General features: G+C 38.0%; 1 protein-coding gene across 4 annotated transcripts in view; it reads left to right on the top strand.

Annotated features, from left to right (window-relative positions):
- XRN1 (5'-3' exoribonuclease 1) overlaps nt 1–24,046 on the top strand; it is a 63,896-nt gene that overhangs the window by 19,738 nt on the left and 20,112 nt on the right. For 2 of the 4 annotated variants that reach the window (XM_082288169.1, XM_082288167.1), the window contains exons 25-43: nt 486–632; nt 946–1,035; nt 1,848–1,983; nt 2,905–2,961; nt 3,624–3,756; nt 4,852–4,921; nt 5,981–6,206; nt 6,861–6,962; nt 7,667–7,762; nt 7,990–8,104; nt 8,624–8,688; nt 9,082–9,192; nt 9,555–9,680; nt 9,996–10,152; nt 10,474–10,649; nt 10,864–10,977; nt 11,059–11,182; nt 12,175–12,326; nt 22,257–22,350. In XM_082288169.1, coding sequence (XP_082144295.1) covers nt 486–632; nt 946–1,035; nt 1,848–1,983; nt 2,905–2,961; nt 3,624–3,756; nt 4,852–4,921; nt 5,981–6,206; nt 6,861–6,962; nt 7,667–7,762; nt 7,990–8,104; nt 8,624–8,688; nt 9,082–9,192; nt 9,555–9,680; nt 9,996–10,152; nt 10,474–10,649; nt 10,864–10,977; nt 11,059–11,182; nt 12,175–12,326; nt 22,257–22,350 — 2,291 coding nt within the window. Of the gene's footprint in view, nt 1–485; nt 633–945; nt 1,036–1,847; nt 1,984–2,904; nt 2,962–3,623; nt 3,757–4,851; nt 4,922–5,980; nt 6,207–6,860; nt 6,963–7,666; nt 7,763–7,989; nt 8,105–8,623; nt 8,689–9,081; nt 9,193–9,554; nt 9,681–9,995; nt 10,153–10,473; nt 10,650–10,863; nt 10,978–11,058; nt 11,183–12,174; nt 12,327–12,522; nt 15,451–22,256; nt 22,351–24,046 lie in introns of those variants that run through there. The other 2 variants (XM_082288168.1, XM_082288170.1) reach the window with 2 other exon arrangements.

The following is a 24,046-nucleotide window of genomic DNA, read 5'->3' as shown; positions in this document are numbered from 1 at the left end:
TTAATTGTACCTGTAGCTTCTCTTAAGAACTAGTTAAGACCCCTTAAAATCCATAAGGGAGGCAATCCATGTAGTCTTGTGAACATAAAAATTGTGGTTCCTCTCTAAAAATATGGTCGATGCCTGAGCATCTTCTTGTGATCTAATGTGTGCATTTGTTCTGGATGGATTGTTCAAGGACATCCTCCTGCAGCTTGGTAAATGCCAGGTTGATTGTGGTTGATTAGATCTCAATTAAGGAAGAAAGGTAAAATACTGCCTACCCTTCTTTGCAATGAAGTATAGGCACACAGGTGGACAGCTACCATAGCACTTCTGGCCTGTGACATTTACAGCTGACACAATGTTAACAAGTAAACAATACAATGAATTTAATTCTTCTATGGTTTAAGGCCGAGAATGTATGTTTACAAGGGGGTTTTTTTTAATGTATGTGCACATTCACACATATTATTGCAAGTTAATGAACTTTTTCTTATTTTCAGTCCTCATGGTGATCACAAAGCAAATGTGGGGCTAAACCTGAAGTTCAATAAGAAAAATGAAGAAGTGCCTGGCTATACTAAGAAAGTTGGAAACGAATGGATGTATTCTTCTGCTGTAGAACAACTACTTGCTGAGTATTTAGAAAGGTAAATTATTACATATGAGTTTCATCCAAATTACCCACCTTTGTATCAATTGTTGGAATTTGTCCTCTGGTCACAGATCTTCTAAGAACCGATGAGTTTGTTTCTTTACTTCCAGTGTTCTATTTTGGGATATTGTAAATTTGTTAACAGCTTGCCTATGAAAATTAACAGTATGATGCTAAATTAAGTAAAAAATAACCCATCTGGGCTCCACAAATTTTGAAGCCCATCAGCCTTGATTTTGATGGGGCTTTTTTGTGGTCTGTGCTGATGTGAAACTGAAGTTATCTTCCATATATTCGGGGGTTTTTAGGGTGCCTGAACTATTTAATTATGTAGCCAAGAACAGCCAGGAAGATATCTGCTATGAAGATGACATTTGGCCTGGAGAGGATGAGAATGGGTAAGCCGTGGTCCTTATCTCTCTTCTACAATAAGGAGAATAAAAACTGGCAATGGTGAAATTGGTAGTGATCATGTAGTGGCTGCTGTGTAACTGAAACCTTGCTGTTCCTCGAGCAGCCTGATTGTTCAGTGATGGCTGAAAACATTATTTGAATGCTGTACTTTTCAGTCATGGAATCCAAGTTTCTGCCAGACTTCAACCTCAAAAAAACCCAGTAAATGAGAAATATAATTTTTAGTGGCTACTTCATAATCCTTGCTTTTAAAATAACCTTCAGTAAGCATAGCTATGACTAGTCATAAAGACAATTTTTGAAAAAATAACCAATAATTGTGACAATTGTATAAAATCACTTCAAATTTGAAAAAGAAGTCCTACAGAGTTGAAAGTACTTTGCACATTTTTAGTCTACGTTTATTCAGTTTCGTGGGAGAAAAATAGCAACCTGGGTTCCAGACACAGCATGGTGACATGAAACAGCTTTAGTTATTAGACAATAAACTCAATTCACAGGCTTCAGTCAGTAAATCTGCAGGACACTGCACTCTGCTGGTCTGTTACCTGGTGATACACCAGTGTGGGACTCTTTGCTTAAAAGAATCTCTGAAACAAGATTTTAGGTTATGGTTTTGAAACAGTATTGTATAATTTAGACTTTTCTTAAATCATACAGAACTCTTAGATTCCACTACTTTATGAATATATACAATCATTTGGTCTGTATGATAATACTTGAGTGATTAAATTAGGGAATGTGGTAAAATGCCTGGTATATGCAGTTAAAAGCATTCATGTAATTTTCTATTCAGAGCTGAGAAAGTGCAAGAAATTGTTGCCTGGCTAAAGGCACATCCTGTGTCTGCTTTGTCTCGCTCATCTTGTGACTTGCAAATTTTGGATGCGGCCATTGTTGAGAAAATTGAAGAAGAAGTAGAGAAATGCAAGGTATGCAGCTTGGTATGTGAGCAGGGGTGAACCAAAAAGCAGCTGCTCATTATTTTTGAAGTTCTTGAATGTGAATAAGACAATTGAAGATTGCTTGCCATTCCAAAGATAAAGGATGCAGAATATAATGTAAAATCTGGATTTGTAATGTGAATTATCCCAGAAATTCAGAAGACCTCATTATTAATCTTTGTAAGAGATTCAGTCTTTCAGGAGTGATTTATCAGCAGTGGGACATACTCTGAGCTGTGCCTTTCCATGGTTTTGTAAAGGAGCAGGTATCTGTATATGTTGAAAAATACTAAAGTGCTCTTTTTACATGCAATCCCGGCTGTTCTTCCCCTGCAGTTTCTCTTTGGTTAGCAGAAAATTAGAAAGTTATTTTCTGAAGGCCACAGATGAAAAAGCTGGCCTAGGAAATTACTTGAGTAAAAAGCTAAGGACAAAGCCATATGAAATAATGGGCTGATTTTTTGAAATAACTTGCAAGCACATCTTAATAAAATTGGTGTGAAATCTGGAATTAGACTGATGCCATGAAGATTTTTGCCTTTTCTTTTATACCCCTGTTATACCTTTTACAGCTTCTGTATTCCTAGTGCTTTTTGCCTACATTCTTGGACTTGTTTGTTAAGCTAAGAGACTAAACATTTTAGAAGCTTTGTAGCTAAGGATCAGTGTGCGCCAGACCCCAAGGTCCTCTCCAGAACATATTCTGTAAACCAAGACAACTAATGGCTTGGTAGGAAATCTACCATATTTTAAAAAGAGAGACTTACTCTCAAGACTTCATTAAAGCTGTATAGCATTATCTAAAGGAAACGGAAGAATTCTACATGATCTTTTCAGGAGTTCTGTTTTACCTATTCCAGTGCTGGTTCCTACACTGGTTTGTAAAGACTTTCTGTTCCTTTCCTTTAGCAGAGAAAGAGCAACAAGAAGGTGCGAGTAACTGTGAAACCCCATTTGCTGTACAGAGTAAGTGATGGAAACAAGTTGGGTGGGGGTTAAGTTGTCCAGATCATATTTATTTTACCTAAGCTTATCAACTTTAGGAAAATGGAATTTTATGACGGTATTGATGAAAGGAAAGATTCTATTATGCCTTCTAGAACATAATTTTGAGAACAGTAGTCTGTCTCTACAAGGAGAGAGAATTTCTTCTAACTGCAGAACTCTGTCATGTAGGACACTGATTTTCAGGTTTTTTCTACTTTCTGTCCTTTATGCTTCTACAGTTCTTATTGTCTCTATAATGAAGGCAAAATAAAACATGTTCCTGCTGTCTATTTGCCCTGTTTTACTTTTTATTCAGTTCTTGACATAGGACCAACTGCTTATCTTGCCCATGTTACTGATATAGTCAGATTGCACTCAGTGTTTTGGCTCTGTCTGAATTGATACTCTTGATCAACTAGCGCACAACACTTGTTTTTCAGGCAGCAGCAGTGAGTGAGAGTTGCAAGGGGGGAAAAAAAGAAAGTTTGCTTTGAATCTGGAGAGGGAAGGTTTTTAGTTTTTGGGGGGGGATTTTTCTATGGTTTTGCTTTATAGTGTATCTCAGATATTGTTGTAAATGGATTTTTATTGTAATCCTTATTCTTTTGCATACATTAACACAGTCTTTTGGTTATTGTCAGCCATTAGAACAGCAGAAGGGGGTTGTTCCAGATCGAGATGCAGAGTACAGGCTGTTTGACCGTGTTGTCAATGTCAGAGAGAACTTTTCTGTTCCAGTTGGTCTACGAGGCACCATTATAGGAATTAAAGGAGGTAATATTTTCTTCATGATTACAGCTATATAGCAGCTCAGCTAGCAATGTGAAAGCAGGCTTTAGGGATAGCATTTTGTGTAATGGTTGTGAATGCACTCATTTCTCACTATGAAGCATATGCAACTTGAAGCTGTTAATGACATATTTACTGTTTCGAATTTCATGTGTTACACAGCTGTTCTTTGAATAAGAAATTACTTACTCTATGTTCCTTCCTATATGAATTAGAAATTATTCTTTGTTTCTTCTTAATATGAAGAAGGCAGAGCAGAACAGGAACAAAATGAAGTTATGGGAAAATATGGGCAAAGTTAAGTGAAGTAGGCATAAAACCGAGTCTTAATACTTACATTGAACATAAAACTTTATCAAATATGATTTGTCTTAAATTGTTTTATTTTGAATTTGTCTTTTTATTCTGTGATCTTCCATTTCCATTAATTGGCATGGATTTATACCTTCTTTGACAAGAAAATCAATCATGAATCTATTTCAAGTAAATAAAAGGATTTATCAAGTCCCACAGAGTGTAGCAGTTTGAGATCTAGTATTACAAGTGGTTTTCTTACCTGCCATTTCAGTAGTTGCTTTTTCATTCTGTTTGCATCTAATAGAATCTTGAATAGACAAGACTTGGGTGCAGTTTTTTTAAAGAAATATTATTTTCTCCGTAATTATTATATACTAATATAATTCTAAAGGTGTATTAGTCTGTCATTGTGCAAGAAGTTAATATTAAAGCTTTTAGTTTCTGACTGCCTGAATGTAAAAGTGGCTTGCATCTCCTTTCTGACAGTTTCTGACCACTGTGACATACTGCTATAAACTGCAGTTCTATTAATGCACATTGGTAAGGTGTTATGCATGGTACATTTCTGTTGAAACTATATCTTAAAGGGAAGACATATGTGAGACCTTGAGAAGCATTTCCAAATTCCTGTTAATGAAATTACTCAGAAATTAGTTGGGGGATTGTTGTTCATTTTTGGTCTTTACATTATTTATTGCATAACTAGTATAGATATTTACATAATATAGATGGAAGTAACTAATGTAACCTATATAGGATGACATTTTACTTTGTTTTCTATAGCTGCTAGAGAAACAGATGTCCTCTTTGAAGTTTTGTTTGATGAAGAATTTCTTGGAGGCCTCACTATAAGGTTTGTGTGGGGGAGTTCAGAGTCATTTCCTTCTATTGGTATAAATGGCATGAAATTGCTGACTTTGGTTTGGTTGGATATGTTTGATGCCTCTTCTTCAAACTTTGTTTCTTGGCAGTGTTGGTCAGTTTTAATTTCTTTTGTGTTTCCTTATTCTCTTTGAGTAGTGATAATTTTTATGAAGCATATATATTGTGGAAATGCTCTTTAGGCTTTTTTTGGTGTATAACTTCTGACTTGTAGAAAGCAAATACGAACCAGCAGAATAATGCACTAGATCCAGATGTCTAAATAAATATGTAGAAAATAGGTTCTTATCAGTATGTATTCAACATGTAGATTAAAAACTAGCCAGAAGACATCTGTTCCTCTGAAGGAGGGACTCTGAACTATCTATAGTGATACTTAGGCACTAAATTCCAACCACCATTAAAAACCTGAACTGTTCTTCAGGAGGTGGAGGTGCTTTTGTTTTTAAAGTGTGAGAACTCTTCTGTATTTAAATAAACAGCTAAACCTGTAAGTGCTCAAATATACCCAGCAGGCTTCATTTTACTGTTCTTATCTAAATAAAGGTTTTAATGATGGAAGTTAGAGGAGATTCTTACCTACTACCTGCATTTAGCAATCATTGCACAAAGACAGCCCTTGCATGTCCTGTAACACAGATAATACTCACTGTTCAGAAATGCTGCTTAACTTCAATTTGTAATTCTGCTGCTGAACCTGAAACTTCAGTTTTCATTTCTGAAAAATAAAAGAATGTTGTTTTCTGGTTCTTTTACAGAAATATTTACTACAGAACTGTGCTATAACAATTCACTCATCTTAAACATTTCTTTAAGCTCAGCTCTGAAAGGTACATTATAAACTGAGAGTAGTGGTAATTACTATTTGACAGCCAGAGGGTAAAGGGGGAGCCATGGGTTTCAGGTTGTCTGCAATGCTACTAGATTTCAATACTGGATAGTTTACAGCCTCTGTTGTTCAAACTTGAGTTATTATCTTTTGGCAACAATTAAACTGCATGAAACAGCTATGGAATTCACTTTCCTTAAGGTGCTCGCCTGCCAGAGGTTATCGCCTGCCCTCAAGTGCCTTAATTAACCTGTCTCATGGTAGTCGGTCAGAAATGGGAAATCAAAAGCTGATGGCCATAGTTAAACCTCAGCCAGCAGTGAATAACTACAACTCATACGCATCTGATCTGTCATCTGTATGCTCACAAAAAGTGCATCTGGGAGGCCTCAACCATTCTCCTCGCTCCCTTTTTGTTCCTACTCAAGTAAGACTTTCCTTGCATTTGTACAAAAATGTTTTTCCCTAGAATCTGAAGTATTGACATGGTTATCTTCATTGGTCCAAAGAAAATTTAGCTTTTATGTCAATATATTAGAAATAGAATAATTCTTATGTTGGAGAAATGAATTAATTTAATAATGAAAAGGATTAAAATTTCCTTATTGACAGTTGTTTTGCTCTGTGTAACTCCAGTTGCTTTTCTGAGAGACAGATACTTAGTTTGGAGCAGTGACACCATATTTGGTGTCAACAAATAAGTGTGTTTGGGCAGAGATGCAATTATTTCCTTAAAGCTTTGATCCAGTTAATGCTTCCTGTAGGCTGTTTGTCCATGCTTAGAAGGGAAAGACATGATTTCCCTCTCAGTTTTGCTTCTTGGTTATGATTTACTTTTAAACTACAATAAAGGAGGAAAAATTACAGGTGTATTCAGGTTCTTGGTGGTTTAATGACGCTTGATTTTTTTCAAGAGAATTCTTTAAAGCAAGTTACCTTAATTAGTAACTTCATGTTCCTATAAGTGTGTTTGAAAACAGTTGTCTCGTGTTTTTCAAGTCTATACAAGAAAAACTGCTTTCCAAAAGAAAATGTAAGACAATGAAACATTTCTGATTTTTTTTTTCTCTCAATGATTTAGCAACTGAATGGAAGACAGCATTACAATCTCAGGGCTGAAAATCAGGGCAACTCTAACTCACCCCAGAAAGGATCATTTCTGAGTGGCAATCAGAAAAATAAAGTGAGTGTTCGGATTCATTTAGTATTAGACCCAAATGTCTCTGTTTTGGCCCTCTGTTCAGGGTGGCTGTCATTTTCTTATGATCAATGAATTGCTTTGTTTTAGTACATCAGGTGTTTTAGTTCCAATACAGATTGGTGCAGAACTGCTCTCAGTTCTTGAATGAATATAATATCCTGTGCTATCCTTGTTTAGGTATTAGATTTTTAATGGGTGTTTAGCATAGCTGGGCTTCAGTTCTGCAGTAGCATACCTGTAATGTAATGAAGTACTTAAGTCTTATTGGTAAGGCCTTACAAAATAAATTATTGATAATGAAATCTAAGAATACTCCCAGTATGAAAGCATGATTTTGAAATAATTTTGAACTGTTATCTGAGTTTCATTGTACTTAATCATCTTTCCTGTATTCGTAACTTCAGTTAATAACACAACAAAGCCACTTGCAAAACAAACTAAGCTCATTTAAGTTTAGTAGTGATTCTTGGTAAAAATTGTAAATGCAATCTACTGCAACAGCTTGTTTTGTAATTAATTACCTGCAACTTGTACTAGTGTTACTATGAAAATATCTGTCATCTCCTCAGATGACTGTTAAACTTGAACCTTACAATTTCCAGAATGTCTTGGTACATACTTAGCTGTTCAAAAGTTGAATTTATCGCTGCTCAGTTTGTTGGGGGTCTTGTTTTTTATTTTGTCAGGCACAGAGTAAGCAAGATGATGAATTCTGCAGCATATGGCAGTCATTGCAGAGTTCTGGGAAGTCTCATCACATTCAACAAAACATGCACGAGAAGGTTTGTATAGAAACATTAAACAGATCCCTGCCTTCGAAATATGAAGGTGCTTAATTTCATACATCAGTTCATTGTATCAGAAAACTTCATGTTACCAATAAATCCTCTAGATGAAAGTGGTGTTACATGCAGTATGCATAGCTCTGGAAAGGGGTAATCATAGGGCGCTACTATGTAAATAATAGATACTCAGTTTTCTGGTTAAGCTTTGATGTTTGAAACCCTAGGGTGCAGTTCTACCTCAGGAAATCAAGCTGGGAACTGGCCATCAGTTTTATAAGCCAGGCTTCAATGACGGCAGCTTTAAATGTCAGCAAAGAAAACAGGAGCCTTATAAAAAATGTAAGTACTATAATTAGGAACTTTGTTTAGAAGAACTACTTGCTTTATCTGACCTTCAATGAAATGTCTGATGAGCTTTTTGTAGTTATCGACAGGAAATAATTTATTATATTTTTATCAACACTACATTGCACTGTTTACTGTCAAATAATGGCCCTGATGTGCATATTGGATTGTTCCACCCTTAATCCTGAACCTTTTAGGCAAGTTGTTCTGTGTTCTGTTGACTTGCCACCCATCTAATATAAAAACCAAATAAAAAAACCACCAGTGTCTTTGAAAATCTGCTTGTGATCATATTTGTAGAACAGAAAATTAGATATATTATTGGATATACTTAATTTTATTTTATCCTAGAAGAAAAGCATACACCAAATGACCTATGAAGTAAGAATTAAGCATTTGATAAAACCATTCAAATTAATGCAACTCTGTGTATTTGTATGGAGTTATTAATTTTTTTGAGTCTTGATTATTACAGTTTTTAAGAGCATTTCAAAAGAATGCATTCTTTTGTAGTTAAAGAAGATTCCAAAGTTACAAGAGGTGAAAGTCAACCACATAATAAAATGTCAAACCAGCAGGTAATTTTGTCTGTACTGAGTAAATCCATTCTTTCATTTTACTCTGATGTGATTTATAATTTTACAGATTTATCTTTAACTGGCCTCTTAGTTGATTCTTTTAATAAGTGAACTTTAAACTTTATTTTGGAGATTTTTTTTTTCATTGGAGGTTTATAGACAGAATATGAGAGAGAGTGCGTAAAATGTATGATGATACCAAACAACTTTCCTAATCCTCTTAGACTCTAAAAGCTATGATGTAATGCAAAAACACAAATGCTAGGTGTTCAGTAAGCTGAAATCCTCTAAGAATATTAGCTTGTGAAGGCTCTTTGCAGATGCATTTCTAATATGATTGTGTTAAAACGAGTAATAAGAGTATTCAATAATAATTGCTGCAATTTCTTTAAGAATTTTGCAGGTGTGAATAAGTACAATGTCAAACTTTTGAAGAGGAATGAAAGTCCCAACATGCCTGTAATTCAGAAGGCTGCAGTTGATGGTCCCTGCACAGGTGGAAAGGTAGGATCTAGAGAGCTGACTTTCTTGTACTCTTTGAGTAACTTCAGTTTCCAGTCCAGTTCAATTGCTCCTGGTTACTTGTGTGCAAATTCATGTTTAAAAAGGACGACAAACCTGTGTGACTTTGATTGTTTTTTAAATCAATTCTCTCTTGGTCAATACTTGCATATTTTAATATGTAGAACTTGATGCAATCTCTGGGTATGTGTTCACACTCTGAACAGACATGACTGTGACCTGCCCAAGCTGAGAGAAAAAAATCTGAATGAGAATAAAATTAACCTCAAATTCATATACCCTTCCTCTTGCATCTGCATGTAAATACACTAAGTTGATGCACCTCTTCTCTTCTTTAATTTAAGAAGGACAATGAACTGGAAAGTCTTCTAGCTTCTTTGAAAATTTCCAAAGAAAATGAAGTGCAGGCTTATTCCAAGGAAGCAAGAGCTACAAATGAGGAACATCTGTCACCACAGTCGTTTGCTATGGTCTGTATGCTGCAGGAATCATTACATTGCAGTTTAGCATCTGCTATCTTAGCATCAATGTTTCTATTTAAAGAAACTCTATGAAACCTCATACTGCTTTCTAAAAAATATTAGTGAGTTTTTAATTAGCTATTATCAAAGAAAATCAGCAAACACATTTGTTTATGCTAAGATGCTGTTATCTTTGCTTGATAAAATACAACTGATAGGAAAATAAAAATTCAGATTCTGTTACCAGTTATGATAATCAGTGTTAAGAAGGTCATGTTATCTGAATGCCAGCATGTTCCTGAGTGGTTTATTTTATTTTTAAAGAAAGGAACACAGATGCTCAAAGAGATTTTGAAGATAGATGGCTCAGATCTGCAAACAAGGAATGAAGTGAAATCACAAATTAATGATGTTCCTGCTCCCTCTAGTAGACAGGATTGCCATGGAGCTGCTGTGCCATACAGACCAACAAAAAAAATGGGTATGTTTAACCATCAGCTCATAATTCAGCTTCACCTTGTAGTGACATTTTAGAACAGTTTCAGCAGAGTACTGTTTATCAAAATATAGTAATAAAATTTCCATCTTTTTTCAGTTCTACTTCTATACTTGGATCTAAAACTCTCTTCAGACATAGTCTCCTGGGTTTTTAAAAAAAATATGAAAACACAAGAAAAAAAGTCAAATAAGCTTTTTTTTCTTTTTTACTTTTTTTTTTTTTTTTTGCTAATAACCAAGTTGCCATTATTTTAGTGCAGGAAATACTTGTGATACAGCTGCTGTTTTTTTTCCCTTTTGTCAGCTGCTTATATGAACAAGCATAGCCCTGGAGGCCCCCAGAACACACCAGCAATAGAAACTGGAGGTCACCCTTTCGTTTGTCCACAGCCTGCACTGTCTACTGTTTCTGAACTTTCTCGTATTTGTTCTCTTCTTGGAATGTCACAACCAGATTTCTCTTTCCTGAAAACACCACAGGTAAAGTTTTTTCTGAAAAAGTACAAGCTCTCAGCTCGGTATCAACTGTTACATATTAAATATTTGGACTGACCACTGAAATCTATCTGAAAATAAACCTTAGCTCCCTTTGTTGCCTTCTTTTAAAACAAACAAACAAACAAATGTCTTTTTCTGTCTCACAGTTTGTTAGCAACACAAATTCCCTCAAAAATCTTTTCTCTCTTTTTTCTAGACCATGACAGTTTGCCACATAAAGCTGTCAAATGGTTTATTGGTTCACGGACCACAGTGTCATTCCGAAGCTGAAGCGAAGGAGAAAGCCGCGCTCTTTGCTTTACAGCACTTGGTGAGGATGTAAAAAATCTTTTCAAATCTTTGTCTCTGTTGCGCTGCATCTGTTGGTAAACTTCTGTTTCCTTCTTCATAGAGTTCTGTAGGAGTAAGCTTTGCTTCACCTGCACCTCCGCCTCCACCAGTGTTTCCAAATTATCAGCCGCTAGGAGTTCCTGTACCACCTGGATCAATTCCTCCAGTATTTGCACAGCCCCCAGGTAGGTGTTTGATTAGTACACATTTCAAATAATATCATGATATCCTCTAATTGCGGTGGTTCTTTATATGAAAATGAATGCCTTCCAGAAAGCCCCATTTTTTAGTCTTCATGTATGTACTTGTATGTCTAAACAGTTTTGAGAACAGTGCATGATCCTCTTCTCAACAATGTGCAGATTAATTTAGTATAAAGAATCATCTCAATTATTTCTTTTCCTCAAGAATGTATTTATCCATTCAGTCTTAGGTGCTTTTTCCATTTTATTTCCTTCAAAATAACAGTAGTCATTTCAAAGCAGATAGTCCCAGTCCAGAATTTGTAAGAAACAGCTTCCTTGATGTTTTACATAGATTATCCCCCCATCCCATATAGTTAATGTTTCTCCATGCATAGTGTTTTTATTTGTCTATAACCAACTTTCACTGAAGTGAAAGCTACATCACAGTCCTCTTGTACACTGCCAAACATGAGCATGGTAAGTAACCCCCCAAAAACTGGTAAAAGTCCTGGTGATATTTCTGGCTCCTGGCTGTTTTGTATTCTACTGCAGTTCACATTCACAGCTAGGAATTAATGAGTCAGCACCATTGTAGCATCCTAGAAACCCATACAGCAGATGGTACATGTCTTTTCCATGGGGTTGCTCTGTTGTTGTTGTGTTCCAAAACAACGGCCTAAACTTGCAGCCTTCTGCTAATACAGTTGGCTCAGCTGAGAATGCAGAGATCCCAAATTATGTGCACTCTGGAATGCAGATACCATGACTTTAGTGCTCTTAGTTGTGTTGTCATCTAGGTGTGGTTCTGTTTGTTTGGGGGGTTTTGATAGTAAATAAATACTTAGCTATTTTGAAGTAAACATGAAGCATATGAGGCTTTACTGGAAAGATAAACAACATGCAGACAGATGTAGTTGGAGTAGTCCTGGGCTCTTGGGGAGTTCATATCCTTTTTTTGAGGAAAGTGAGCTAAAAGTTTCTTCTTTTCGTAGCTAATATGATGCCTCCATCATCTCACATGTTTGGTCCGGTGTCCTGGGGGACTCCAGTGCCTAAGCATTATTATCCCGGCTCCTATCCAGGAAATGTGTCTCTTGCAGGAACTATACCAGTTGGTTCTCACAATCAGTTTATACCTCTGCAGGTAAGAGCAGCAGGTTTGTGTTAATATTGTTTCTTGTAAAAAATGTGCCTACAAGATGAATGCAACATCCTCATTGTGAAGTACTATTTAGTATTAGAAAATTATTGTTAAAATATGTATGCATGTTTTCTGAAAGTGGACTATTTTCAGTTTTTTGAGAATGCATTCTGTTAAATAATATTTATTTAATTTAAAGGTAACTAAAAAAAGGGCTGCTAGCAAGAAAAACTTTGAACTCAAGGAGTTTCAGAGTTCCCCTCAAGCTGCACCACTAAAGAATGAACAGCCAATGTCTTCTGACCACATTCAGCAAGATAGTTCTTCAGCCTCTTTAAAATCTCCTCAAGCTGCTCAATCCACTGTTTCATTTCAAGACAATGTGGCTACTCCAAGTGTTCCTCATAACAAATCAACACCAAACACATCCAGCAAGCGAAAGCCAAGAAAACTGGCTGTCAATTTTGGCGCACCAAAATCTTCAGAATAAATCTGGTAGCTAGGTGTATTTTATCTTTAACTCTTTCCCCACTGTTATGTTCTAGCATTTAAAAAAATCAGAAATCTTTTTAATAAAAGACCAGCCACTTTAATATAGAAGGAAATACATTTTACTGCTATGATTTTCAGGTTGTCATTAAAACTATAAAAATTATGTTAAAACTTTATTTTATTTTGACTTAAATTAGCAAAAGCCAGGAAATACTGAGTTAGGGTTGCCATGCCATCCCTTGTGCCTAGGTGTCTAAACAGGGGCTTACAGACGATGTTGGGTAAGCAGCAATAATAGTGGCAACCTTAACTCAGGTTTGATGTGCTTTTTGGGAGGGATATGGAGCAGTAATAAGTTGGGCATCTAATAATGTTTAGCATGACATTTTGTACTCTAGCTTTTTTTTAAACAGTGTAATAAGACGGAAAGGAAAAATTATTGAAATGCAGCTTTTATATTAGCTCTCCCAGTCCTTCTGAGTTGAATCAGCGTAACTAAAAGCTGACTACAAAGAAACTGCTAAGTCCACTCTAAGTACGAACTGCTGGGTATTGTACTAGAGGGCAAGAGCTTTACAGCTTTCAGAACATAGGTGTTATTGTGTGTCTGGTGTTGGAGTGGCAAAAAGTGGTTGCTCTTGCACAGTCTGTTCCAGGAGATTAATTTATAGGATGTGTTGAATAAAAAAATTGTATTTGCAAAATAGAGACCCCTTTGGTAAAGTACATTTAATTTTTTTTTATTTACCAATTTAATTGTTTTCCAATGATAAAATAACCAAGTTATCTACTACAGATGTGCATAGCCTCCTAAATGCTTGTGATATCCTGATTTTTTTCTAAACTATAAAAATGGCCAGAGTTTAAAGATGTCCCATTTTGCCGGATGGCTGTCAAACTTATGTTTACTTAGAGTACATTTCTTCCTTCCTCTAATAACCTGTGCCCTGAAACCTTCTCTGTAGTAGGTTATTTTTTGTTACTAGTGACTTTTAATATTTATTTTTTTAATTTTGTGAGAGAATTTCTGTGTTGCAAAATGAAATTATCAGAAAGTGTTGCTATTGGTTCCATAAGACTATTCACACAAAAAGCTGACTTGACTTTTTGGACAGAACTATGTGATTCTTAGTTCATATAGGAAAAAGAGGAGGCTCAATGGTCTTTGTACTGTTTTTAACTCACATGTACCATTCTTATGGACATTAATATAAAATCTTCGGTCTAAGAAGAAATTTGAAACCCTGTTGGTGCTGCATACTGACATTGACTAAATTTTATTTTTCTTCTTTATTCTAATCTGTTCTAGAAAAAAAAAAAATTTTTCCTTTAAGGCCCAGAAACCAGAAATAAAGCATACCTGAGTGATGTATTTTGTTGCTTCTGAACAGGTTTCATTCTGAGTCTGCAAGTCTGTAGACTTTATTTCATTTGGTTTTTTGCCTCCATTTCTTAGTGTAGTATGAAGTTTCACATTATTACTGTGTTATAGGTTTTTTAATTTTCATTTCTCTGAAACAGCTTTTGGCTCAGCAGTATTTGTAGAATAGCAGCAAGCCCTATAAAAAGGATCACAGTGGTAAAAACAAGGTTAAGAAATTTTATTTTACTTAGTATCACAAAACTTGTGGAATAGTCTACATATAGTCTTAAATTACATTGATTTTGTTGTTCTCTTTATAGTCATCTAGTCTCAAGAGGTTCAAAGCCACATTCTGTGAAGGGAAAGTTGTATTTTTGGGGTTTTATTGTCATTAGCAACACAAGACTGACATGATGCTGCCATGCCAATATTTTAGAAGTCATTATGTGACATTGAGTTAGTCCACCATATCTATCTGAATTACCTGATCATAAAGAGAAAATACCTGTTTGAAAATCACCATGACAGAGATGAGGCTATGTTAGACTATTGCATCACAGAATTTTGATGTGCCTGTATAGCAAATTTATGCAGATTTTTGAGAAACAAAGTTATGGAGGATGCTGTACTCAGCAGTGAACACAGCAATTTTTAAAAATTATGCTACTTCAGACTAAGATTTTTGCTCCCTCTTCAAGTGGAATTGCTATGTGTAGTATATATAGGTGGTTAAACACTTTATTCTTTAGCTGCTACATACTGTATTTGTCCCTGATTTTTAGTTTATCTATTCTATGATACTGACTGCCTGGTGCCCAGTTAATTACAGTTTTACATGTCCTGATAGATGTGACATCTGCATTGATCTATGCCATGTCCCCTTTAATTTTTATATTTTAACAAGGTCATTATGTTTAACTCATACAGATATAAATTTAAGCATTTCTTTTTCTCATAGATATAAAGTATTTTGTAAGCACTGGAGTTTTTCATTAGATCTTATACAGAGCAGTATTTTACTAAAAATCCAAAAGGGAAGACTTTTATGTGCGCATTTTTGTAGTTTCTGATTTTTTTAAAATAACTTTTCATTGTTTATCTGCCAAGTGAAATGTTTTAAATTTGCATATGAATGGATACAGAATGTATTTTTTGTGCTGTTTAGTGTTAAGTGTGCATTTGCAGATTTTTAGCATGTAGTTGCACAAAGACTGTGCAAAGATATTTTGGAATATGAATATATGCTACACCGAAGGAAAAACATTCGTAAAACCTAAATGCTATATAGAACTCTAATGCAATAGAGTAATTTTATAAACTGTGTCTGTGTCTGCTTGGATTAAATATTGAAACAAGAAACATTACCTATTTCCACTGTTTTATTTCTAAATACTACATGGGAACTTGTGTATGCTCCAATCCAGAAGTTTACAGTATAAATTAAATCTCATGAAGCTCAGTTTCTGTGATTCTCAGAAGTATCACCTGACCTTCTGACTGTTTCTTGATGGCTTACAACTTGTAACTGAGCTCAAAATACAAAGTTTTTTTTCAAAAGGCTGTTGGTCACCTTGCAATTAAAAGCATTTAACATGATACTGATCTTCCAAAATTTTTTTGGCCTTGTCACCAATTTGATTAAAAAAACCCAACCCTATAGAAAAGTCAGTAAGATTATTTTCCTATAATCCAATAAGATCAATCCTAGTGATTCTTAACAAGCTGATGGCTGAAAAGCAGAATATTATTTTCTTTCTTACACATTGTAGTGTGAAGTAGCTTGTTTAAAGCAACCAGCATAAAGAATGGAGTACACTCTTAGCATGAGCAGCTGCTGCAACTTCGTGTAACTGTGTATGCAACTTGGTGTTTCTGTATAGAACAAGTCTGGTTGGTGTATACACTCAGGTCATATTGCTCAACTTGAAGATACCAAGATAAAATCTTGCATTTCATAAACTGTCTTCAGATGATTAGTCAATGAACTAACTGCTGTTACCCTGCATAGCGAGTTCTGCCATCTCAATAGATAGCACTAAAGAATATTCAAGCAAATTAAATAAAGGGATAACTTGAAAATAGATCAGTTAGTGCAGAGTAAATCTTGCATGGACACTCCCATTCAAAAACTACAGGACTTTTGTTCAATTTAATTCAGTTGATCTGAACTACTATATAGGTAACCCCTGAGGGTGAGGAATCTCAAAGAAGAAATTGTTACTTACAGTAAGGATGTAGTTTTATTCTATTTGCAATGTGATCTCCTTGTGTATTCCATAATCAGCCTTCCTTACTACTGAGAGACAGTTATGTTCTTCTTTTTCTGTATCTGGAAAAGGGTACACAGTGACATCAAGGGCATAAGGGCAGTCTGAATACACACTCTTGGCCAAAAGAATTCATATTCAGGTGCATGAGGACCCATGAATTGAGACTGTAACTGATAAATGTTTTGAAGAATCTAGGATCATGAGGTAAGTGGCTGTTCTTTATTAAAGAATCCATGGTTCCAACAACAGTTCCTTTTTGCTGTCAATTTTTGAGGGGGTGTTTACTCTTATTTTTCTATAATTTACAAATTTCCTGTTTCATTTCTTCTTTGAAAAGGAATGGTCACAATGCCATCCAGTGCAAACAGTAAACCTGATTCCTATTATTTGAAAGGACAGAAAAAGCATTTTTCATTAAAACTTTTTTCTCTGGTAAAACTTGGTCAGTAAACATCACTGCATTTGGCAGTGCTTTATGAAAGTTGATAACCACACTTAGTCCTGTATTTTGTATAATTGCAATTTTTTCTAATGGCTAGGTCTTATTGAAACAATAATTTCATCCCTTTAGCCTCCATTCTTTGGTTCTAATTAAACCTCATTGATGGCCATTTTTCTGTCTTTTTAATATTTTTTTGTTAATTTCTAGATATTTTTTGTTAATTTCTAGACTTGAAATAAATGTTCTTTTAAAGAGCTGTTCAGCCCTGAATTTTCTAGGTGCACATGACCACTCATCATATGTATGTACACACACACATATATACAGGAGCTCAATCACTCATTTTCTTAAATGTGTTCATAGTTATGTCATTTTCAGTGCACACAATAATTCCTTAAGAGACATCCAGAGGATGATAGACATTACCTTGTTAATACACATTGTACTTCTCCAAATGTAGATGTTCCTTAGGTGAAGTAAAAAATAATGGTCAAATAATGAAACATTAACAGAGTAGGTAAACCAGTTTTCACTTCACTTACTTTGGTAGATAAATTCTTGGCTTACAATTGATTGTCCTAAACTCCACCTCATTTCCTGTCAAAGTTTACTTGTGTTGCAGAGCTGGCAGAAAGGAAGGAGTGCTTGTGCCTCAGGCACAGTGCAAAACCTCATGTGGGCACAGACTGGATGTGCAATTCTCTAGTGAAAATCCTGGCTTAACCAGTCTCTTATTACTTGCTTCCTCTGGGTCATGCCAAACTGTGTTGCCACATTATGAACCTTATCAAGGAATTAAGCTGATTGGCACTCTCCCCTGTGTTATTTTTCATAATAGTTCATCATGGAACCCCAAAAACAGCTGGGTTGGTGCAGTTTGTAGTGAGAGGGTGGAATGGTTTAGCAAGAATGGAACTCCTTAAGAAAAATCCCATGGCTGCCTAAAGCTCAGATTACCCTCAAATCTAACATGATTCATCAAGTGATGTAATTGTATATGGTTCTGTCTGTTGACTTCGAGGAGAGTGGTAACTTCTGGCAGGAGTGCAGGAGGAACTGATGAGAAGGGTCATACGGTAAATTATTGCAGCAACATTTGCGTTATGCAAACCATTTTGGTCTGTTTGTTCAGTTTTCAGGTCAGTCTTAATGAATGATGGACGTGGGCTGCACCAGCCAATGGAGCAAGAGAAATTAGTGAGCTCTTTCTTGTTTGTGTAAATTGACTATCAGCCCCAGGTCAATGCTTTCATAATGTCAAAACTTGTAAAAAAGGTAGAGCTAAGTAAGTGGGTAAAATGGTAACTCACAGTTTGAGGAGGCAGTAGGTAGGGTAGATGTATCTTGACCAAAAAAACAGCTGAGGAAGAGAAGATAAATTTAAAAATCACATGCATTACAAGTTTTGGGTCTTGGTCTACAAGATTTCAGTGTCTGGAATCCTGTTAGCAGTGCCAGTGGCAAGTTTGATTCATACTGGAAGCCTTGGGTGAATGAAGATGCTCCAATGTATCAGTCACACAATAGAAACAGCACCTGAGAATACCTTCATTAAAAAAAAAAAAAAAGTTAACTATTCAAAATGCAGTTAATTTGGAAATTTTATTTAATAATCTGGTCCTAGAAAATGTCAAGACAGTGTCAAGATTATGGTTTTTTTCCTGAGAATTAGGTCTGCTGGATCTGTAGCAGTTCCATCTCTCAAGGTCTCTTGCTTGGCATCATCTTCCGAAGTGTATTTCTTGCTGACTGAAACATGCTGACTGTGATGACATTGCTTAGAAATATTCAATATCAATCACTCATGGTAGGGGTTTTGCTGTCCCTGCTAGCAGTGTAGGATCTTCTTGACCCTAATGTTCTGCCAATTGATTGGTTTTACTTAATAACTCTTTCCTTTGCTACAGCATTGGACAAGTCCCTGGAGTGCCTCCACTCCTTCATTTGGTTTGATAGTCCAGTAAAAAATAAGACCAGCCACGCTTTCCACAGAGCAAAGAAACTGAGGATTTCAGCAGAGAAGATGCAGGAGTACAGACACTGCTGCTGAGGTACTTGGTATGTGACCCCAGGTGTGCCAGCTCCCTGCCTCTGAGCAGTGAGGTGGCAGCCACATGCTCTCACTCAAACAGGAGGGCTCTGGGTGGTCATATAGGTTATGCAGGCTTGTTACCAGGAAAGTGTCCATACATTTTCACTTCAAATTGAATGTTTCTTGCATGTGCCAGGATGAACTTGGGGCTTTTATGCATATTGGCAATAAGATTTTTCTCTGAGGGTGACAGATGTTTTGGATAAACAGAGTGTGCCTGTGTGGGAATGACATTATTTATGACAAAACAATATAAACTAACGCCAGAGAAGTCACATATGGACATGCTATGCACATCTCAAAGCCCATTGCCTCCTTTATTGCATTACTTTTATGACATTACAAACAGAACAACAATATAAAATTTGTGTTTCATAAGCTGTTCATAAATTAAGCAATTTTAATACATGCTCTTGATAACTAAGATTACATATGCATTGAAGCTCTGCAAGTTGGTTTGGGTTATCTTTTTCCACAAATTAAGTTCTTTCTTAACATATTAAACAGAATTCAAGATCTGCAAGAAGAAATCAGTTTTACATGGTCACTTCTATGCAATCAGAAGGTTATGTATTTGTTACATTAAGAGCTTGTAAAAGAAAAAAGTAACCTGCATCCATTTTGTTTTTGAAGTTTTGCTTAATCTTGCAGTGAGACAGGCCCCACTTGTACTGATACTGTACAAACACAAAGGATATCTAGATGCTTTTTTTCTTAAGGGTTCTTAATTTTTGAAAGTTTGGAGTGGTTTTAGCCTTTTATACCAGTTACACATGTTGAATCTTATTGAGGGAGCTTTCATCAGAGATTTTAAGTAATTATTATTATGCTGTTAGTTTTGATAAATTAGTTCAAAGGAAAGTACTCTTATTCAGATACTGAAGTACTTGGTACCTTTCTCTGACATACATCTATTAGCTGTATGTCAAGAAACAGTCAAAGAGAATAAAAAGTCAAAGAAGTTGTGACTTTTTAATGTGTTGTTCCTTCGGGAGGAGCGGTAAAGCAGTCGTTTCTTGGCTTTCTCTTTCATGTGCTTTCACTTCTCTGTGATCCATACCTTTGTCCCAGTGACCTCTGTGACTGCCCATGTGAGGTGAGAAGCCTCTTCTTAATGTGGCTTTAACGGTCGATAGTATTCCTGGTTTAAAGATCCAGTAATGTCAGACTTATCTCACAAAATACTGTTTTGTTGTTCATAATGCAGTTTTTTATAAGAGAGGCCAAACCAGAAGTGCAAGGGGGAAATATTTTCAATGTTTTTGCTTTTGCTTTTTCTGCTCTAAATGAGTTAAAACTAATTGACTAATTCTTCTGATGAAATTTGGGTTAAAACTAAATTCTACTGGTACTAGTTTGGGGTTGAGCATTCCGAATTTTATTGGTTTACTGTGAATGTTTCTGGTTGTTTCTGTTTAAAAATTACTACCCCATCTAAGGGTAATACGGGAACATTTGTGTCACTAACTCTGTTTCAACAGTAATTTTAGATGCCGTTCGCTCTGTGAAGGCACGAGAGAATTGCTGCAGCTCATGACTTTGTGTAACTATGTGTAATGTGTCCGTTGATGCTCAGTGCCTTCAGTGACAAATCCCGGGGCAAACATACCTCGTTTACTGTAAGGAGGAGTTGAGGTCAGGCGGTCTGATCACGGGGGATCAGCATCGCACCGTGGGCATCTCTCCCAGTGGCGCTCGCTGAATTCAGCCTTTTAGAAAAGCCCTTAACATTTGGTGTTTCACTAAAAGCCTTTTTTTCGTTCATGTGGTAGATTTGTGTTGAGACTGCATAGACGAAACACGGAGCTTTGCTTTCGTGTTCTTGCTCTGTCCGTGGGATCCCGGGGTCGAGGCCCCGACCGCCCCTCCCGGGTGAGGGCGCGGCAGGCGGAGCCGCACCGCCCGCGCTGGTCCCAGGCCGCGGCCTGCCTTGGCCGCCCCCGGCGGCCGCCACCTGCCCGCGCGGCGGCCCCGCTTGCTGCCCGCGCCCATAGGCCGAAGGAGCGCCCGCCCCCGGCGGGCTGTGGCGGGCGCGGCCGCTCGGCCGCCCTCACTCCGCGCTCCGTGCCGGGCCGCACCGGGCGATGCCGTGCGGGCAGCCCGACAGCGGGGCCGCCCCGGCGCGGTACGTGCTGGGGGTGGACGTGGGTAGCACGGTGGTGAAGTGCCACGTCTACGACCGGGCGGCCGCCGTCAGGGGCTTCAGCTGCAGGGAGGTGAGTGCGGCCGGGTTGTAGGGCGCGAGGCCGAGTTGTAGGGCGCGCTCCCGGTCCGTAGCCCGGCCGAGCGGCGAGAGCAGCCGGGGGCGGCACCTGCCTCGGGAGCCGGGCGGGGCCGAACGTGCTCGGTCTGCCGCGAGCGGTGCCCGGGGCCCCAGTCGGGGATCGGCGTGGCAGGCGTTCGCAGGCGCTCACCCAGCTCGGCCGGTCCCGGTGCGCGGGCGTCCCCTGACAGGAGCGTCTTCCCCTCCCGAGGGGTGAAAGGGAACCCGCAGCCCCCGACCCGCGCGGGACCGCAGTGGCACTCACCCGTTGCTTCGGTACTCACTCTCTTCCACCTTTCCCGGTTACCTTCGCTTCGGTCGCTTACCGACTAATCCCTCTCTGAACAAAAACACGTTTGTTAGTAGGGCATAGCTGAGATTCACTTAGGACTTGTGTTTACTCGCGTCCCATCTTGTAACAGCGCCGTGTGAAAAAGAGCCAATTTTGGAACGTTAATTTCAGGCTGCTTTTGGTTTGTACGACTCGAGATTTTAGGATCAGGGCAATCTCCACAATTAACTTTTTTTACTGTTACCTATTGCAATGAAAAGCTTGCAGCGAGGAGAATTGTTAGAAATATGATGGATTTTGGAAATGGAAGGGGCTGCTCTCAGTGGAGCTGACCCTCCCTGTCGCTGGAATCTCGTCTGACAGGTGATTCCTGGCCTGCTGTGCTGCCACTGAGAAACTCAGAGGCATCAACGTCTGAGTTCAGCAGTGCAGCAGAAACAGCTTTCTGACACACCTGCTTTTCTGTTTTCAGCTCTGAAAGGGGTTTTACAGGCTCCTTTATTCCAAGGGGTTTGGACTTCTGTATTTCAAGGGGTTTGAGCAGAGGAGGTCTTCTAGCGATCACACACCCATGTTTAACAATGTTTTAAAAGTTACACTGTTGTTTCTTCTCTTGCAGGAGATTCACAAAATTAAGAAAAAATCAGATTAACCCAAATGTATTTGCTGGTTTCTGTGAACTAGGGATCAGAATAATGCTATTTGTGTTTCCTGAACAGGTGGAATCACTTTATCCTCGTCCTGGATGGGTTGAATTAGATCCTGAAGTGCTATGGAATCAATTTATTGGTGTAATCAAAGAGGCTGTACAAGGTAAGGGCTTAAACTTCAAGAAATTATTTATTTATCAAAATAAGTAAAATTAGTTACTTGGATAATATTTTTAGGTAGTACTGAAAATCGTCACTGGGCACAGGTCTGCAACATGCTTTAAGGCCGATTCAATCATTATGTAAGATAGCACACTTCAGTTACCTTTCTCCTTTCACTGGGACCAGATTAGGATTGAAGTAGAAGCAGAAGCAATGTGAATACTTGATTAACGCATCAGTGCCAGCACTTTGTTGCTCCAGCTTTTTGTATATGCGTCCTTCCCCAGTTTCTGTTCCTCCAGATGCCTCTGTGCAGGAACAGAGAGTAGGCTTGTTCCCCTTCCAGTGCCCCATTGTTCCACCACCACTTTGTATGTGTAAGTGCGAGTGTGTGAGAGAATGAATTCAGGATGCTGCAGAGCTGTGCTCACTCAATTGCAACCTGATATTCCTGCTTTTCCCATTCAAACTACGAGCAGTTCTTACCATCCTATTCCTGTATTACTGTTCTTTTCTATTTGTACTTTAGCATAAAAATTCCTGGTACTCAGTGCGCTGAATACATACAACTCCCTTTTCTGCCAAACCTCTGATGGGTTTTTTTTTCCCCCCTTTTCTGGATGCTGCTCTAACCTAGCTCTTACTCTCTACAACTCTCATAGCTGTCACATTAATCCAGCTCCAGTGTTCTGCCATCCATCCTGGATCACCTTCTGTGCCATGTTGATGCTGTGAACCTGTCAGCTGGACCCCAGCTCACCTGCCCACAGTGCTCCAGCCTCCTTTTCCTGTGTGTGTACATCGCACTCTTTCATTCAATTCGTTCAGTTCCTCCTATTCAGCCTCTCTTGCTTGGTCTCCAAGTATTGCTCTGCCTTCAAACATGGCTCATGGCAAAACTGCTCCTTCAGAAGGCTGCCTAAGGGAACAGGGAAAGTAAACATCACCAGGTGTAAGCTGAAGGTGATTATTTTGGGCTCATGGTTTGTTTTGTCCGCAGCCATGACTGTTTGGTCACAAGAACAGCAATGCCACCTCAACCCTCAAAGACCTTACTGTCTTCCTTCATTTCTATTCTGTGGGACAAATCTGGAAGCGAGACTTTTCATCTAGTTTTAAAAGGGGAAGATTTCCTTGTGACCAAGCTGCACACATTGTCAGCAAGTCATTTTTAAGTGGGTGTGTGAGCATAACTCACAGTGCTGTCAAAAGAAGCAGTGCCACCCTCCTTTTTACAGAGTCGTTTCTAGTCTAGGGCAGCTTCCTGAGTGGAATCGCTGTCCGGTTGTTTATGCCAGCAGAGCTGCACCAATGTTTGTGCTGACGCAAGAGAGGGTGTGGTACCAGGGGCAGGAATGACTGGAAACAGAAGGAACATAGTGACACTTGGGTTTGCAGGGCTTGAGGAGCTGAACATGTGATTCCATGCATGTGTGGATGAGCTGCTGTAGTCAGTACTACCTAAAGGTGGAAACTTCTGGTGCCAACTCTCTTACTGTAGCACTCCATCCAAAAGACAACTTAACTGAAAAATATCCATGTTTGTCTTTAGGTTTGTTTTCATCTGTAATGGAAGTTAGCTCCACTTATGTGTATGTCTGGAGAGTATGATAGCTGACACAGGGAAAGTGGTGGGACTGTGCAGGTTGTGGAGATGGGAAGGAGTAACACATGCAAGTAGTCCTTAGTGAGCTATG

The sequence above is a fragment of the Coloeus monedula genome (genome assembly GCF_965178545.1).
Source record: "Coloeus monedula genome assembly, chromosome: 10".
Lineage (NCBI taxonomy): Eukaryota > Metazoa > Chordata > Aves > Passeriformes > Corvidae > Coloeus > Coloeus monedula.
Note: the sequence above shows the minus strand (reverse complement) of the source record. Positions and strands in the feature narration are given on the sequence as shown.